General features: G+C 36.3%; 2 protein-coding genes across 5 annotated transcripts in view; one reads left to right on the top strand and one right to left on the bottom strand.

The window, feature by feature from the left end:
- LOC126830900 (C2 domain-containing protein 2) overlaps positions 1–19,050 on the bottom strand; it is a 376,226-nt gene that overhangs the window by 292,132 nt on the left and 65,044 nt on the right. The gene's annotated exons all lie outside the window — the stretch shown is intronic.
- LOC126830868 (retinitis pigmentosa 1-like 1 protein) overlaps positions 1–19,050 on the top strand; it is a 177,621-nt gene that overhangs the window by 95,384 nt on the left and 63,187 nt on the right. Inside the window, exons 1-2 of one of the 4 annotated variants that reach the window (XM_050561326.2) lie at positions 3,704–4,242; positions 9,851–10,333. The exons of the other annotated variants lie outside the window; for them this stretch is intronic. Coding sequence (XP_050417283.1) covers positions 10,249–10,333 — 85 coding nt within the window. The 5' untranslated portion in view covers positions 3,704–4,242; positions 9,851–10,248. Of the gene's footprint in view, positions 1–3,703; positions 4,243–9,850; positions 10,334–19,050 lie in introns of those variants that run through there. 4 annotated transcript variants of the gene reach the window in all.

Raw genomic sequence — 19,050 nt, 5'->3', positions numbered from 1 at the left:
CGTTCGGATGGGACGAAAAACCAAGGTCCCGTGTACACATTGGCGTGCACGTAAAAGATCCCTTTGCAGTTGGAATTCGATATAAGAGTAGGCCGTAGTGACGCTGTCCTGGCAAAATTTCCCTCATAGCACACTGTATGGCTTATGCCCGTCTTCATTAGCCCAGGTTAGGAGCAGAACAGTAGGACGTTAAACTCCATTTCATTTCATTTCATTTACATTCATATTACAGTATTATATGTGTTGTGACCAATTTGTGTCCATTTCTAGGTCCCAAATATAAGCGATTAAGCTCCTTTAAAAATGCATTATGCAAGAGCTAAATCTGCCTATTGCAGGTCTTTCTTTAGGCCTGAAATCTTATCTAAATTATTAATTAGACATTAATTAACTTAACCAGACCATAATCAACTCTTGATGTCAAGGCTGGCCTTCGATATCGACTGGATTAGAATCCTATATGCTGCAAACGCTCATTGATAATTAAATCATTAATTAGACATTTATTTATTAACTTGCCAAGATTATAATTAACTCTCGATGCCTTCGGATGCTCTAGATTTTCAGCAGATTCAGATTAGATTTGTGGTTAATGATTCAATTTAAAAGTGGATAATCAAGGCTTTGTTTATAGTAACATCGGTAGCAATCACCTTTGTGACTATACCGTTCTGCAATCGACGATAACCCTGTTCAGAATGGAGTGATTTTACTGAAATTTTCAGCATATTCACTTTTCATTATCTATTTCTTAACTATTTATTTTCTTTTTATTTACTTGTAGTATTAGATAACTTTCAGTTTGTTTGTTTTTTCAAATTTGTACTTTTATGATATTCCACAACATGGGTTTTCTTCGGGTCCTCTGGTTTTCTTGCACTGCTAAAGACATCTACGCGCAGGTGAATCAGTGAAATAAAGTTGAACCATATGTATGCATTACAGTGCATATATTTTTAGCAAGGAATTTTCTTCAAATTAGAAAGTTTTGGTAGCTCGGGAAATTTCCGTTATCATTGATTTTGGCTGGAATCCAGATGCATGTGAAGTAATAATGTTAGAATTTTCAGATTGCTCGTCAGCTAGCAATATGTGCAGGATGAGTAAAGCAAGCAATCAAAATTGATTGCTTTAAAATATTATTTAAATGGAGTTGAGGTCAAAAGGCTTACATGGTCAAATGGTCTGCCAGCCATGTTTAATTTCGAAACTCCGTTCATATCGCAGTCTTCAGTAAGAATGAAGATTTGTGCAGAAATTATACTCCTAAATGATCCTTAAAGCGGTGTTAGGTAAGATTAGATAAAGAACTGACAGTTTTCGCTATAATAGTTAAACAATAGATAATGAAAACAAAATATGCTGAAAATTTCATCTTTGTTGTCATTACTAACATTGGTATGATAGAGTCCCGATTCATTTTTAAGTTAAATTATTCAATCCAGTACATATCACAGCCTAACGATGGCATCAAGAGTTGATTATGGTCTGGATAAGTGAATTAATGTCTAATTAATAGTTAAGATAACATTTCAGGCCTAAAGAAAGACCTACAATAGGCAGATTTAGCTCCTGTATAATGTATGTTTAAGTGTTAAAATCAGTGGACATGTATATATAATTATAATATACAAAGTAGCATGGATACATATTCTCAAAGAAGAACGTATTGAACAGAAACAAACACAACAAAAAATTTAGCAAAAAACATTTCTGGTATAGAAGCAGTAACTGGATGAGGTGTTGAGCACCTCACGTGTGGGAGATATTAGAACAGTTTCCCTACTATAACAATTAAACGGACATTGTGACTGGATAATATTAAAATCTATAATATTCACCAGTGATGTTATGTCAGTGTTATTGGAATCCCAGCAACAGTGGAATATAAATACAGACAGGGTAGGCTATACTGACTATTGATCTTGTGTAACGAGAAACGAATCACGTTGTAGTAACAACCACAATCTGTATTCTCTGTAACATACCAACGTTAGATGTAATAAGCTCGTACACTACAGTACCAGTTGATCTCTCTAATTATTACGACTGACCAGACCTAATCACATCTAATTGGCTTGATGGACTCGAGTCACTGGACCTTATTTAATAAACTTTCCCTACATTACCTTTTATAAGACATGCAGCTTTTGTTAATTTTGTAAAAATGACATCAAATATTTTGTTAGTATTTACTGAATAGGACATAAAGAATAAAAATACAAAAGTTGTTAACTTTGTGAATTTTCCCATTTAATAATAATATTTATTTTTTATTATACGCATTACATCGTAAAATGCGTAGTACAAAAACATATGTCATATAACAAAGTTAAAAATAAAAGCAATAGTAGTGTAAGTGAATCATTCTGTGTAGTGCTTTTGAGGTGTTTTTTTGAAGGAGTCCAGGGAGAGAGTTCCGTAATCAAAGGGCAGCATTAGCGAAGGCACGCTTGCCGTATATCAGCTGGAGTGACATCAGGTGGTGTTTTAGAGTAGCAGGCGTGGATAGAAGATGATTGTTAAAAAGATCAAGAGCTGATGGAATCATGTAATATTAGATATTAGCATAGTAAACTGCATTTGCTTTTTCATAGATTTTCGAAGCTGCAGTCGCCAGGTAGAAGATATTGTTTATTAGAAATACTAAGCAAGCTATAATGTTACTGTTTTGAACTGCATTTGCTTTTCGATAGATTTTCGAAGCTGCAGTCGCCGGGTAGAAGATATTGTTTATTAGAAATACTAAGCAAGCTATAATGTTACTGTTTTGAACTGCATTTGCTTTTCGATAGATTTTCGAAGCTGCAGTCGCGGGGGAGAAGATATTATTTATTAGAAATACTAAACTGCATTCACTTTTCGTTAGTTTTTAGTATCGTAGGGATTTCTGAAATTAAAGCTACTTTTCGTTATATTTTGGACGCTGCAGCTGCGGAGTAGAAAATATTATTTGTTAGTAATATTAAACTGAAGGAATCGTGTAATTCATATTAAATATTAGAATTCTAAACTGCATTCACTAATTTATTAGATTTCGGAAGCTGTAGCTGTAGGGTAGAAAATATTATTTGTTAGTAATATTAAGCTGAAGGAATCGTGTAATTCATATTAAATATTAGAATTCTAAACTGCATTCACTAATTTATTAGATTTCGGAAGCTGTAGCTGTAGGGTAGAAAATATTATTTGTCATAAATATAAAGCTGATGGAATCATGTAATATTAAATATTAGCATCATAACCTGCATCCATGATCTATGTGCATAATTGATTTGGTAGATCAACACATGGAGCATTATATCATATAACTGCTATTTAACATAACACAGGACAGATGGCTTGTCAGAGATCTTAGAGAACAGCTTCAATTTAATGTGATGTAAAGTGCATAATTATATCTGTCAAATAACTTGTACGTTTATTGGAACCGGATGTAGAACGAGACGTTAGATGTTGGATGTTTAGTGAAATGATTTCGTAATACTGGTGATAAATTCCATGCAAGTGATATTGATCGAGGTGGATAGAGTAATATATCTACTACTATATAATAGATTCCCTCATACCACCAGCCCTTCGGTGTGGAGAAAACATTTCAAAATGTGATATATTTATAGTAAATCAATACCAAAATATGAAAGAATTGCAGAAAAGAATCGGTGTATTACAATTATAACTCGTTCCAGTGTACGTACTGGAACGTGTGCTAGCTGATTGTGAAGCAAAACTTGACGACGATGTTTTACTTACAAATGTAAATCAATGTGAAAATATGAAAGACTTGTTTTATTAGAATTATGACTAATAATATTTGTTTATTAGAATTCTCCAGTGAGGTTCTGGTGTATAGGAATGTGTGATAGCTGATTTCGTACCAGAACACTCAATATTTTACATACAGATGTAAGTTGGTGAATGAAGTCTTCAGAGAAGATTATTATTAGGTCCGTTGTGTTTGAGATGAACTGTTTGTATTATTGACTCGGGTCTCTTAGCGTGAAGTGAAGTGTGGTTTGTTCCCGTGAAGTCTTATCTGATGGGACAAAGCGTAAAGTGAAGTCTGTTCACGTGAAGTCTTATCTGGTGGACGAAGGATGACCGAACACGTATATTGGATGAAGATAAAATTGAAAAGATCAATTCTGGTTTTAATAAGATTGTCATGAGCAGTTGGTCATTTTGTTGGATTCTCCGTGAATTAGACATCTTAATCGGTTTGTTCGTGGACTTCTGTGTAAGGTACATTTCTTTGATATATATATCTTTTTTTCGGGGAGCCACAGTGGCTCAGGGAGTAAGACGCTGGCTCGCTGCTAACCAGGAGGTCTCAAGTTAACTCCAGATGTTAGCCGAGAAAGTTCCTCAGAATTTTTTCAGCGTGGTTCCCATTTGTCAATGTATGCCGGATAGAGGACCTGGCTGGGCCTGTGTCTGGTCGTTCAAATGGCATGAAAAATTGAGGCTCCCTGTACACATTGATAGTTGGAGTTTGAAATAAGGGAAGGCCGCTGTCCGGCCCAAATTTCATTCATTTCACTCTTAATGACGTAAACCAATCTTCATAAGCCCAGTTGGTGCAGAAAAGTAGGACGCCAAACCCCATTTTATTTTTAAAAAATTGTATTTTAAACTGTTAATCATACCACCGTAATATAATTTGGGGTCACTTTTTTCTTTCGCTTCTATTTATTTGAAGGTCAGTCGCATATTTAGTTTTATTTTTGATTAGTGAAATAATATAGTTGTTTGTGTTTATATATGCATTGGCATGACTAGTAATAATACTGGGTCTCTAATCTTCACAAAGTTGGTTTGCTAGCTTATAGTCATTAGTGTCGCTTCTCGAGCAGAGATAATAGTAAATAGTGTTAGTTTTGTATGTGCATGTAGATTGGGATTAGTTTTATATTAGGCTCATTGATCTTCTTGTAATCATGCTAATTGTTAATTAATTTATAAATTCTAAGTGTTTATTATAACCTTTATTACATTAAACACTTTCAAATAATATCACATGGTTATTCCCTGACACTGGGGAGTGGTGGAGGCCGAATTTCTAGCGTCGGCGCTGTAGATCATAAAGTCATGTGATATGGTTTTGATTCCCCACTTGTACGCGACAAGAGGTAGGGTCACCTGTCCAAACTTGTGGGTTTTCTCCAATTTCCACCCAATTCTTTATTTGAGTTACACGGACTAATAATATGTTTGCGTTTGTTTGTGCTAGTAGGTTTATGGTTATTTCACAAGTGTTTTGTAGGTGGTCAAATGAATTTGTTAAAGTTTTGGTCAATAGTTTCTGCACTGAAATAATTTTAATTCGCAAATTCGCAAACAATCTGATTGGATGAATTTACTTGAACTAACAGGATGAAAACATTGATTTGTAAAGATTACTGATCTCTAAAAGCTAGAGGGTCCTTAATTAAATACGGAGCGCTAAATAACCATATTTACGAAAGAGTTAATTTTGCACGTTTTGACTCTTTATTGAGAGAGCATGAAGGTTTTACCGCTAGGAAACAAATGAAGTTTGTGATTAGCTACAAGAACCAAGTATTGATGAAATCTTTCGGAGATTAAATATATTCCTGGCAAATCTATAAAGAGTTCCGCTTAAACTAACCAGTCATTGAAAACAAGTTTGATTTACGATTAAGTTAAGTAACTCGTGGCAGCAGACATCTTTAATCGTAGCGGTTAATTTGGATGGATGGATTGTTACCTCACGATTCTTACGCTAAATTTGGATGTTAAATTTGTCTGAGGAGAGCATCAGAGATCGTAAGACATTTATCAGTTTTGGCTAAGAATTTACTATAGGTTGCTGGGTTAACCGGGTAGCTCAATAACCCAGAGATTCACGATTGGATCCCAGTGTGGATGAGGAAGTTCCTCAGGATTTTCCGGTGTGGTTTCCCCTTATTATCAGTGGTGCAATAGAAATGAAATACGGTTTAATGTCCAAGTTTCTTGCACCTACTGGACTAATGGCCCTAGTTTCATGCATCTACTGGCCTAATGGTCCGAGTTTCTTGCATCTACTGGGCTAATGGTCCGAGTTTCCTGCACATACTGGGCTAATGAAGACGGTGTCAAAGATAAAGGATCTGATCAGGAAGTGAATGGTGCAGAAAACTTTTGAGTCTTGTATGCGCGTAAAAGAACCCTTAGCAAAATTTCTCTCATAGCACACTGCATGCCGTATGCCCATCTTCATTAGCTTGGTTTATGCTGCCTGTCCAACCTCGTGGGTTTTCTCCGGGTCCTCCGGTTTCCTCCCACTGCTAAAGACCCCAATGCGCAAGCGAATTATTGAAATAAAATTAAACCATATGTTAGTCCCGAAATGACCTAGTTTGTGGCAAGTGGATGTTAAACCCCATTTCTCTCTCTCTCTTTGGTTTATGCTAGGTTCTCACTATCACGATTCGCGCTACGATTGAAATCGTGGTTTTAATTGTGGAGTAATCGTCGTGATCCTCCTATCAGGTCTTATATATTCTGGTCAGTCGTGTTGATCATATTGAAAAGTTTCAGAACGTTGCCGCACGTAACAGATCGTGAACTCAATAGGGACATTGCTATCGTAATGCATCGCACAACAGTGGGGATCTAGCATAATGCAGGAAAGTAGGAATTTAAACCTCACTTCAATTAAATTCAAATATCTCGAACTGGTAAATTTTTCTACTTAATGGCTGAACATAAAACTCTTTCGTCGGCGTTGCTAAAATGAATGGAATTCAATATTAGTACCCGTATCAAGACAATAAGCAATACTGTCACGTTATATAAATTCTGACTTAAGTCGATCGCAGTGTTTTTGTAACCCAAAGGAATAAGCTATACAGAGGTTATTAATATTACCGCTATTACAAAGAATTCTGTAGAACGTTCATGCCAGATTTTTCAGACTGACTGTTAGGAATAATGAAAACTTATGGATTTGTTTATCGTATATTGTTTGAAGTTTCTCGTCTAAATGAAACAAGATTTGAAAGCAGATGATAAATTATAAATGAAGCTTTGTGTTTATGTTTAATACTGTGATAAAGTTGTATTGTAATCCTCCCATTCACCACAACCAACGACTAACATCGGTCAGAGTTCAAATTATCAGTCAATATGCTCATTAATATTTCATGGTCTTTGTTTCATTGTTTGTTCAATCAATGGTGTTAAGTGAAGATTTTCTGTATCAAAAGGCCTTATTAGTACTAGTAGCATTTGGGTGGAAGAATATTTGTCTGTCTCTCTTTTGAGTAGACTGATGTTTTGGACACGGAAGTATATAAGAGGTAACAGGTTAGGGATTTTGACAGAAGTTAAAAGGGAGCTATATAGGAGCTAGTTTAGTCTTTCAGACAGACTTTTAATAGGAGATGGTTTAGGGTTTCTGTCAGACATTAAATAGGAGCTAGTTTAGGGTTTATGACAGACTTTAAATAGGAGCTAATTTAGTGTTTCAGATAGAAGTTAAATGGGAGCTAACTGGTTACGGTTTCAGACTTGTTTAGATTTCAGTTCACGTTAAAAACGTCAACTTTAATATGATTTCTTGTCGATGATAATCTGTCTGGTAAAGCATCGAGTGCACGCCACAACAATTTTCCATCACATACATTTCCTTGGCTGTCAAACCTCGTGGGTTGTCTCCAGCTCCTCTGGTTTCTTTCCACTGCTAAAGACCCCTTCACGCAAGCAAATTATTGAAGTAAAATTGAACCATGTGTTAGTCCCAAAATGACCTAGTTTGTGTCGAGTGGAGCTTAAACCCTCTCTCTCTCTGGTTTCCTTGGTAATTATATGTCATGCATGATAATTTCTTATAGCTTATCTGCTCGTGTCTTTAGTTATTTGCATCATTTCTTTCATTATTTCTGTGATGTTCAATATTTGTTTTATTTATTTCATCAATACAGTCCATATTTCATTCATGATTTTTTATTGGTCTTTAAATCATCAATGGATGAAGAATTGTTAAAGATTTTTCTTATACATGTATATGATCTCTTAGTAATTTTGGGGTGGTTTTTTTTTTTTTTGCATGCTTCTTTTGTGGTTCTTTCTAACAGAGTCTGTTTTTTGGGGGGGAACCACAGTGTCTCAGCGATAAAGACCTGCGTTGGCCGAGAAAGTTCATCAAACTTTTTCCGGCTTGGTTCCCCCTTGTCAGTGATGTAGGACAGAGGGCCTGATAAGGACAGCTGTCTAGTCGTTTGGATGGGATGAAAAACTGAGGTCCCATGTACACATTGGCATGCACGTAAATGGGCAAAATATCCCTGATAGCACACTGCATTACATATGCCTGTCTTCATTAGCCCAGTAGGAGTAGAACATTCAATCTGGTTAAAACACAGATCCTATTTCGTTTCGTTTTGTTTTATAGTTCAAAATTTTGTTTTACTTGTCTTTACTACACGTGGATCTGGAAGAGTTGTTATTTAACTCGTGTTCTGAATGGCGTCAGGGATAAGCCAATGAAACGGTCTGTTACGGCAAGCTTTAGGCGTTTTTTTCACAGAACTGTGGGTAATCCACTAGTAACATCAATGCTGATTGGTTAATCAAATGTCTGACGTCATAGGGTCATAAGTCGGTCTTTTGACCCCTGACATGACCTATCGCTATAACTTGTCAGATCTTGATGTAGTGTAGGCCATCGAAAGTATAAAAAAATGAAACAAAATATAGATCTGTATTTTAATCAGATTAAACATTAAAACCCATATCATTTCATTTTAGTTTTTTGATGTGTTTAGTTTTTTAAAGATAAATTCGTGATTAGGATGGTTGAGTAGAAGCTCTGTTTGCATGCTTCTGTATTTTATTTGTATGTTTTGGGGGAGGGGGAGGTTGTTTTTGAGTGATCTTAGAAAGTTGAACAGAAGCTCTATTTCAGTTTGTTGTAAATAATTAATTTTATATAAGTGCCTCAAGAAAGTAGAACTATGATTCGACCCCTTTGTAGATGAAATGACAGTCAGGTTAAATATTTCTGTTTGATTGGATGATTTGACATTGAATAACCCATAAGTACCTCGTAAGAAGAATTATGATGTAGCTTCTACGTTCTTCAGTCGACCTCCTTTTAGTAGAAATAATATCGTTATTAATGAAAACCATTCTGAACAGTTTTAAGCTCAAATTCCGTAATTATATATAATTGATGCTGTCTGGAAGTCTAGACTCATCTTCTCTAAGATTAAAATATAAACTGAGAGCCAAGTTCAATCAATAAAATCTTGTTTGTATATTACAGTAACATCCTGAGGTACCGTTTGTTAGAGGCTGTCTTGAATTAAAACATGGATTCGTAAAGCTACATTTAGTTCAGTTGGTGCTAGAAACTTCTACGATATCAAAACCATGATAATATTTAGACAGCGTGGCTAAAGCACTTGGATTAGACGTGTGTTTGACAGATCAATGCTTTCTTTGTCGACGGGAGAAGGTTTTTTTTTTAAAAAGATGCGTCTCTGACACGCAGTTAGTTTTACTTATCTTTACGGATCAATCGTAATCCGGTTTGCTTCCACACGACTCATGAAACAGATTTCTCTGGAGATTCCAATCGATCGGTAAAAAATAAATCATGTGATTAATCTGTGTGTTATAACATTGGTCGAAGTTTTTAGTTTGACAACCCTCGTACTTTCTAAAGAGATATTTGAAACTTGTTTTACATCAACTTATCAATCAGTTTTACATATTTAAAATCAAAAATTGTTTTTGTAGGATTGAAAATGTTTGTGACGTACTACAAAACGCAGCTTGTAAAGTGACTTAATGTTTAATTATCAGTTTTACATATATTTAAAATCAAATATTATTTTTGTAGGATCGAAAATGTTAGTGACATACTACAACACCAACTTGTTGAATGTTTATTGAAGTGAAGATGCAACTGGTGATCAGATAACATTAAATAGCTAAAATTGTTTTTCCTGTGAACAAATTTATACGATACTGGGACTAACATTTAGAAATTACATGTACAAAGACCTACTTATTAAATTGTTTTTGTGTGAACAAATTTATGCGATACTTATTAGATTAGATATGTTGAACCAGAAAAATAAAATGCTAGAAGTGATCTCGTCTGTTTCGTGCTGAACTGGCTTCTTAAATGAAGCCTGATAGACTGTAAAGTCATGATTTGATTCAAATTGGAACGCTTGAAATAAGATTTAACAACGAAATTTACAGCAGGGAAGTAACTACGTTAGAGAAGGCATCATGGGTAATAAAATGAGTGATACGATGGGAGCGAAGTTGACGCAGGTTGGAGAATTTATTGACAAGAAGATAAAGAAGAACGAAGGTAAATTGTAATGGATTCATGTTCGTTGTCTCAATTTGTTTCAAATTTATTTAAAGGTCATATATAACAAGGTTATCATGTTCGTAGAACAAGCAAGTAACTTTAAACCAGTGATAACAGACACTGACTTGACTGCAAGAAGTAGAAAAGGTGTGATTTGTACATTTGCCCTTATATAAATCTACTGTACAGGTGAATATGTATGGATCAGTGATGGGATTTCGCCCGTATATTACGGACATGTCCGACACTATTTTCCAAACGTCCTAAATTGTCCGACCTGGAATATGCCCAATCGGACATCGAGTAACTACCACTCAACTCAATTATCTTTGATATTAGGCTGGATTGATTAGGTAATTAAGTGATCAATATATTTATCGTGTTATACTGTCTATAGACCTCGAAAGATTTAATGTGTGTAGAGAAATCATGAGCTATTGGTCTGGTCTGTTAATACTTCCATATTGAAGTATAGTACTAGCATGGGTATCATGTTCACAGGACAAGATACTTTGAATCTGTGAACATAATTATTGTAACCTCATGACAAAACGGTGATTCATACTCATGGGTGGACTCCATGAGCTATCAGTGAGGTCTGTTAACACTTCTCTATTCAACAGTACTATTGTATAGATATCAATTTTGGTATATATTTTGGTACATTTTGTTGCATAGAAACAGGCATCTCATTCACAAAAACTTAATCTAAATTACTTTAAGGTTGTAGCCTTTTCATCAATCTGATTAAAATACAGATCTATATTTCATTTTGTTTTTTTATACTCTCGATGGTCTACACTACATGAAGATCTGATCGGTTGTAGTGGAAGGTCGTGTCAGGGGTCATTGTCGGAGATCTATAATCTGTACTAGAATTTTAACTATAAAATTTGTACTAGATTTTAACTCGACCAAAGAATATTCTACGCTTTTTTATGCTACCACATTTTCATGTCGTCTGTCCCCAAACCCCAAACTAATAAATTGGATACAATACTATGGAACACAAATATTCTTGTTAATAATAAGCATTTTTTCCAATGGTCAAATTTTAAAAATTGACAGAAAAAAACATCTGGAACGAGAAATCATCTTTGAATTATGTGAATCACGACCCAGTCGGTCCTCTATAACATGAAGAAAGTTTTAGTGTAATTTCATCAGAGAATATTCTCTATGTTGATCAATATACAGTTCTAAAGATCTGAAGCGTTACAAGGACCATAAACTATTTTATACAGACGACTTGTCAGAGCGTTAATCTTCGTGGAACTAGAGACATAAAACGGTAATATATCTTAGAGTTGTCTGTCCTTAATCTGTGTGGAATTAACTTGTCGTTTGTCGATAATTGGACTAAAAATTGCCGCACATAAATAAAGTACCTACTACATTTTGTGTCAGATATAGAGGCTCGAGGGAGTTCTGCATTAAATTTGTTTTGGGCTTATTGATGGGAGAGTGACGAGGTCAACCCTAAGTAATTTAAATTGGCTGTGTCCGTCTGTTAGAGATGTTATCTTATAAACGGTTCAAGATATTTTATGAAACTTTTTACACACATCCATCCATCAGTGACTTATGTGTTTCCATGGAAACCTATTTGACTCAGTGGCACTTGATGTTGTTTTTATCTGAAGTTGGATCCTGTCATAATTCTTTCCCTTTTAAATTACCTTCTACTTTGGAACAATTATATTGCTATAATTTTTTGTATATATTTACAATTAAATTAAATGAGGTTTAACGTCGTAATGTTCTCTACCGACTGAGCTAACGATGACAGGCATACGCTATGCAGTGTGCGATAAAGGAAATTTTGTCCGAACATTAGGGCTACTGCCCACTCTTATTTCGAATTCGAACTGTCAAGGGCTCTTTTGCGTGCATGGGCATGTGTACATGAGACATTGGTATTTCCTTCTCATTGGAAAGACTAGACACTGTTCTTTGCCAGGCTGGGGGGTTGGATGGCTGAATGGTTAGCGTGCGCGCGCTGTATCATAAAGTCTGTCATTGAGTCGACTGGCGTGGTTTCGAATCCCCGGGTGTAAGAGACAAGGAGTAGGGTCGCCTGTCCAACCTTGTGGGTTTTCTCTGGGTCCTCCGGTTTCCTCCCACTGCTAAAGACCCCTATGCACAAGCAAATTATTGAAATAAAATTAAACCATATGTTAGTCCCGAAATGACCTAGTTTGTGTCGAGTGGACGTTAAACCCCATTTCTCTCTCTCTCTCTCTTTGCCAGGCTCTCCATCCTACACGACTGACAAGAGAAAACCATGTCAAGAAATCGAGAGGCACGTGCGTGGCCAACACCAGGAGAGAACCCGAGCCCTCTAGGTTAGCAGGCCAGCATCATAGAACCACTGTGGCTCCCCTTACAATAAAAACTAAAAGTGAAAAAATGAAATGGAGTTTAACGTCGTACTGTTTTGCTCCGAACTGGGCTAATGAGGACGGGCATACACCATACAGTGTGCCATGAGGGAACTTTTTCCCGGACAGCGGCACTACGGCCTACTATTATATTGAATTCCATCTGTCAAGGGATCTTTTTTTACGTGCACGGGACCTCGTTTTTTTGTGTCATCCGAATGACTAAACTGTCCTTGTCAGGCCCCCCGTCCTGCATCACTGACAAGGGGGAACCGCGGCGGAAAATCTGGGCGAACTTTCTCGGCCAATGCAGGGATCGAACACTCAACCTCCAGGCTAGCGAGCCAGCGTCTTACCCACTTTACCGTGACCCACCAAAAATCATGGTGGGTAAGATGCTGGCTCGATAGCCTGGAGGTCGGTGAAAAGGGGAAATATATTTGAATAATGCATGATTTATTCTGTTCCACTAGATAGATATTTGAATCTTTTACTGGTAACGGTGGTAACCAGTGCCAACCAGTACCCCTGAGATGTCTGAACGTTTAAACACATCACTCTTCCATCCAACAGGGACCACAATAAAATATTAATAAACATGTACAAGATTCAAACATATTGCTCTCCTGGTGGTTATATTAATAAAGTTTGCGTACATTTGTTGTTCGGTTGGCACGATAGTAATGGTTGAATAATGAAATTAAAGTGAATTATTATACCCTTGCCTTCTAAACTGTCTGGATTCTAATGTAATCTTATTCCTATAATAATCTTATTCCTATAATAATCTTTAGTTTTATTGGCATGGTATTGTGGAATATGTCCAATTTCTGTGTCTGATTAATATACTCTAGAGGTTTAATCGGAGGTCGGTATCGGTGTGCAATAACTTCATTTGCATAATATAGAGACTCGTATATTACACTCAAGGATTTGTCAAGTAAGTTGTTCGGAGCCATTGTAACCCCCATCTATAATATATAGTTCATGTATTCCAGAAATCAAAAAAAAAAAGTCTGAATAAGATCCATGATTAGGTTAGCCAGATGACAAAATGTATAGACTGGTAGTTAGGGCATCAACGATAGACTGGTAGTTAGGGCATCAACTGGTAGTTAGGGCATCAACTGGTAGTTAGGGCATCAACGATATAGAAATGAAATGAAATAGGGATTAATATGCTGCTCTTCTGCACTGATTGGGGGGATCACGTGGCTAAGTGGGTAAGACGCTAGCTCGCTAGCCTGGAGGTCGGGTGTTCGATCCGTGCATTGGCCGAGAAAGTTCATCCAGATTTTCCGGCGTGGTTCTCCCTTGTCAGTGATGCAGGACGGAGGGGCTAACAAGGAAAGCTGTCTAGTCGTTGAGATGGGACGAAAAACCGAGGTCCCGTGTACACATTGGCGTGCACGTAAAAGATCCCTTGGCAGTTTGAATTCGATATAAGAGTAGGCCGTGGTGCCGCTGTCCGGGCAAAATTTCCCTCATAGCACACTGTATGGCGTATGCCCGTCTTCATTAGCCCAGGTTAGGAGCAGAACAGTAGGACGTTAAACTCCATTTCATTTCATAATTGCTCTGATTGGGTTAATGTAGACGAAGCAACCATATGCCGTGAGACGGTATACATGCCACGGTTCGGGTCCATGGTACTTTAATTACATCTCACTGATATGGGAACATGTTTACATTTAAAATGCCAGATGGAAAAGCCGTGTCTGCCATTAAATATCATGTACATGTTTTTATTTTTTAAGTAAACTTGGAAAGAAAAACATTCTGTGATTGTATCTTGAGATCCCTACTGTGATATGTATTCTATCGTTATGTCCATACCGTGATACGTATCGTATCGTGAGGTCCATAACATGATGCGTATCATATCGTGAGGTTAGCGTCTCATCGCAGTCCTAGCATATCGTGAGGTTAGCGTATCATTGCAGCCCTATTGGTAGTGCACATCTAAGATCTCTTGGCTTGTTGGAATTTAAAGATTATATGAACATGCCACCCTTGCATTCTGCACATAGAAATAGAAATGATCATATTCTAGTTTTGGTATGACCGATGTAAAATGTCAACGAGAAATTAAACTCCCATTCTTTAATAGAATTTCATATAGATCTGAAAAGAAATCTCATTTTATACACGTCAGACCATTGGCTCTGAGCGGATGACGGTATTAATGGACATGTTAGTTCTTCACTTCCTGCCCATTATCTGTACATGTTATAATAGGTTCCTTCTCACAAGACAATAAGTCTTTCTGTAGTAGAAACCACAAATGTTATAGGTCCCTTCTTACAAGACAGTAGTTCGTTCTGTAGAAGAAACCCCAAATGTTATAATAGGTCCCTTCTTACAAGACAGTAGTTCGTTCTGTAGAAATGAAATGAAATGGAGTTTAACATCCTACCGTTCTGTAGAAGAAACCACAATGAGCTATTAGTATAGTAATAATAGGGTGACCAGCAGAGAGTAATTGGTCGATGGCCATTCACAATGTAATCTAATTAACTGATGCTCGTGGTTTGGCAATCATCCCCAAGCAATCAGACAGTAGTAATTTTTCACCCATTATATATTTGTAGTTGAAAACCTGAGGTAAATTCTAACTGGTGCCAAACTGTCTAGTTTTTCTATTTACGGATTGAGTATAATTCTGTTAATTTTGTGGGTTTTTTATAACATGTAAATAATTTGGCAGTTTTATTGGGAATATTTTTACTTTTGACTTGATGAAGAACTAAGGTGGCAAGTCCAAATTCTTTTGTTTAATTTCACTGAATTCAGCAAATTTGTATTTTGACTGAAGTTATTTGAGAAATGAATTGGGGGTTTAACATGCTACGTTTCTGTACCAAACGGACTACTGAAAGTGGACTTGCGCCATGCAGTGTACTGTGAGGAAAATTTGGCCCAAACAGCACCAAGATTTTCTGGCGTGGTTTCCCCTTATCAGGGTAGCAGGACAGATGGGCAAAAAACCGAGGTCCTGTGTACACATTGACGTGCGCATAAAATATCCCTTGACAGTTGGAATTCGATATATAACAGTAGTCTGTAACATCGCTGTCCAAAGTCCAAGCGAAGTTTCCCTCATAGCTTATGTATGAAATAGTCCCGTTTTCATTAGCCCAGACAGTATGGCGTTAAACTCCATTTCATTTCATTGGTAGATCAGATTATGCATCCAGACTTACTTAGAATGAATGAATGAATGAAATGGGGGTTTAATATCCTACATTTCTGCTCTAACAAGATGAGAGATTTAGTTGTATAAATACCGGTGGGCGATAGGTAATCTTATCGTGACAAATTGAAAATTACAATCCTCAACTCCCTGTTTTTCATTTGAAGTTTTCAGTTCATTTTATAATATTTTTGTCAAAATCTTTATGTTTGATAAAGACATTGGTCTATTACTTTCATTTTTGATGTTTTAGTTAAAGGTTAGAAGTAAATTACGGATGCTTTGAAAGCTTTGCCATTTGTATTCTATGGGTTTGTTGCTTATCAGTGGTATGATTCTTATAAAAACCACTTCAGCTATCAGTGTAAACAGCCTGATTATTAACAGATTCTGACATTATGATTGTGAAATGAAATGGGGTTTAACGTCCTACTGTTCTGCTCCAACTGGGCTAATGATGACGGGCTTACGCCATACAGTGTGCTATGAGGGAAATTTTGTCCCAGCAGTGGCACTATGGCCTACTCTTATATCGAATTAATTTGTTTGGCAGTCAATGAAAGTGAAAGCGGACCTGTGGTACTTTTTTTCCACTGGACTAAGAGTCAAGGGTTCAAATTGATTTCAGAACAGTAGGACATCAAACCCCTTATTTCATTGCATTTCAAATTGAATGGGGGGGTGGCAGAATGCTCTAATGTGCACTTTAGATCTGTCATAGAGTCAATTGGCGTGGTTTTGATTACCAACCTTTTGGGTTTTCTCCAGGTCCTCTGGTTTCCTCCCACTGCCAAAGGACCCCTATGGACATATGAATTATTTAAATAAAACTAAGCCAGTTTGTACGGAGTGGACATCAAGCCCCATTTCTCTCTCTCAAATTGATTTAGTAAGATAAGCCCCTTATGGTATTATTTTTTAAGCAGAATAAATAGTGGCACCTGTATAAGCAGTGCATTAAAAATTCCTTAGAAGTTAGAATTCAAAGAGAGAGAAGTGGAGTTTAACGTCCACTCAACACAAACTAGGTCATTTCGTGACAAGCATATGGTTCAATTTTTTTTCAGTAGTTCGCTTGCACATAGGGGTCTCAAGCAGTTTAGCAGTGGGAGGAAACTTGAGGACCTGGAGAAAACCTACAAGGTTGGACAGGCGACCCTACTCCTTGTCACCTACAAGTGGGGAATCGAAACCACACCAGTTGACTCAATGACAGACCTTATGAGACAGTGCGCGCACATGCTAACCATTCAGCCATCCAACCACCCAAAATTCAAAGAAGAGTGGGTGGTATTAGTTTAATTTAAAATCAAACTTAAAAAAACATGAGCTTCCTTGTTCAAATCTTAATAATTCTATCAGGTCAGTATTACCAAAGCATTTGATTTAACTTGGAATTATCGACTTATTCACTTTATTAACAAGTAGGAGTTATTTAATGAAAGGTCAGTTAAACCTCATTACTCGACAACCATTAAGAATCCATACATTATAACGATCATGTGATCAGTAATAAATGCTCACTGATTGGTTAATTAGTCGTCTGATTGCTGTAATTAGATATAATTGATTTGTAGCGAACAATATATGGATCAAGTCGCGGTTCTCATTTATAATTATCGTAAATCAACAAAGGTCATGGTATATTGAATATTTTTCCTTTGGTATCACTCACTCAAAGATTTAACATTCAAAGTACCAGTCGAATCATTCTTAAAATGACACAATCAGATTATAAGGTCTTGTTACCACATCCAGATAATTCTTAAAGTGACTGATTATAAGGTCTTATTACCACATCCAGATAATTCTTAAAGCAACTCACTCTGATTATAAGGTCTTATTACCACATCCAGATAATTCTTAAAGTGACTGATTAAAAGGTCTTGTTACCACATCCAGATTATTCTTAATTTGACCCACTCTTATTATAAGGTCTTGATACCACATCCAGATAATTCTTAATTTGACCCACTCTTATTATAAGGTCTTGATACCACATCCAGATAATTCTTAAAGCGACTCACTCTGATTTTAAGGCCTTGATACCAAATCCAGATAATTCTTAAAGTGACCCACTCTGAATATAATTCTTGAGTTCAATGTTATAATTTCAAAATTTAAATATTTGGAACTAAAACCTTTCAAGAAGAGCAACTAGGTACTGTTTGTTTTTAAAAAAAAAAAAAAATTCCAGTGGCCTTAAATATATCTGTAATTTCCTCTTTAACTCTGTCAAAATGTGTAATTTTCAGGTTAATTTGCCATGAATAATGTACATGGTAATTATCATCATATTAAACTCGTTAGCCAATATAATGTTACTCTAGCTGTATTCTATGTCAGTTCTTTCCTGCTGGTTCAACCATAACTTTAATTTAATTGGGTGTGCTGGAATTTTTTGCTCGGCAGGAAAAAGCAGCTCCAATACGGCAATAGTCTGAAAACCATAACTTCCTTGTGAAATGGTGTGGTAATTAATTCTAAATAGAATCCACAAACTTAGTGTAGAAATTTTAACGCGGCAGAAAGAGACTATGGATATATCTTAATTGGGTAGGAACAAATACATGAAAGTGAATCTAACGTACTACTTCTCTGAACCAACTGGGTGATGAAGACATTATGAACAAAGAGATCTCACTTTACGCTGTGACAGATCTAGATTGACAGTGTTGTGTTGATTTTTTACAGGTTATATGGAAACTGATTAATATCTGTGTTCGTCCTTGAAAGTATTCAGTTTTTGTAGGTTGTGTGTGTAAACTAATACCTTGGTTCATTGTATTCATGCTTTGTGAGGTATAATAACTTTGTACATCCATAACTGTCAATCAGTAGCCGTGTGTAACGTATTTACATTTTATAAAGTTGAGGGAGGGAGTAAATTGCTGGGTTTTAACGTCCACCATCAGAAGATGGAAGAAACTGAAGAGAATCCCTCTGGTTAGTTTACCTTTTATAAAGTTGAGATTATTGGGTTTTAACTTCCTTCAAAAGTAGGTGGACACTGAAAGGAATCCCTCTGGTTAGACATGTGCAGGGCTGCTGACAACCAGTATCGCAGTGCAATTTGCGATACATATTTTGTCCGTTGCTAATCAAAAATTAAAATCTAACGTTTTTGATTCATGCCTGTC

The sequence above is a fragment of the Patella vulgata genome, chromosome 8, assembly GCF_932274485.2.
Source record: "Patella vulgata chromosome 8, xgPatVulg1.2, whole genome shotgun sequence".
NCBI lineage: Eukaryota > Metazoa > Mollusca > Gastropoda > Patellidae > Patella > Patella vulgata.
This window is presented reverse-complemented; position numbering and strand designations above follow the sequence as displayed.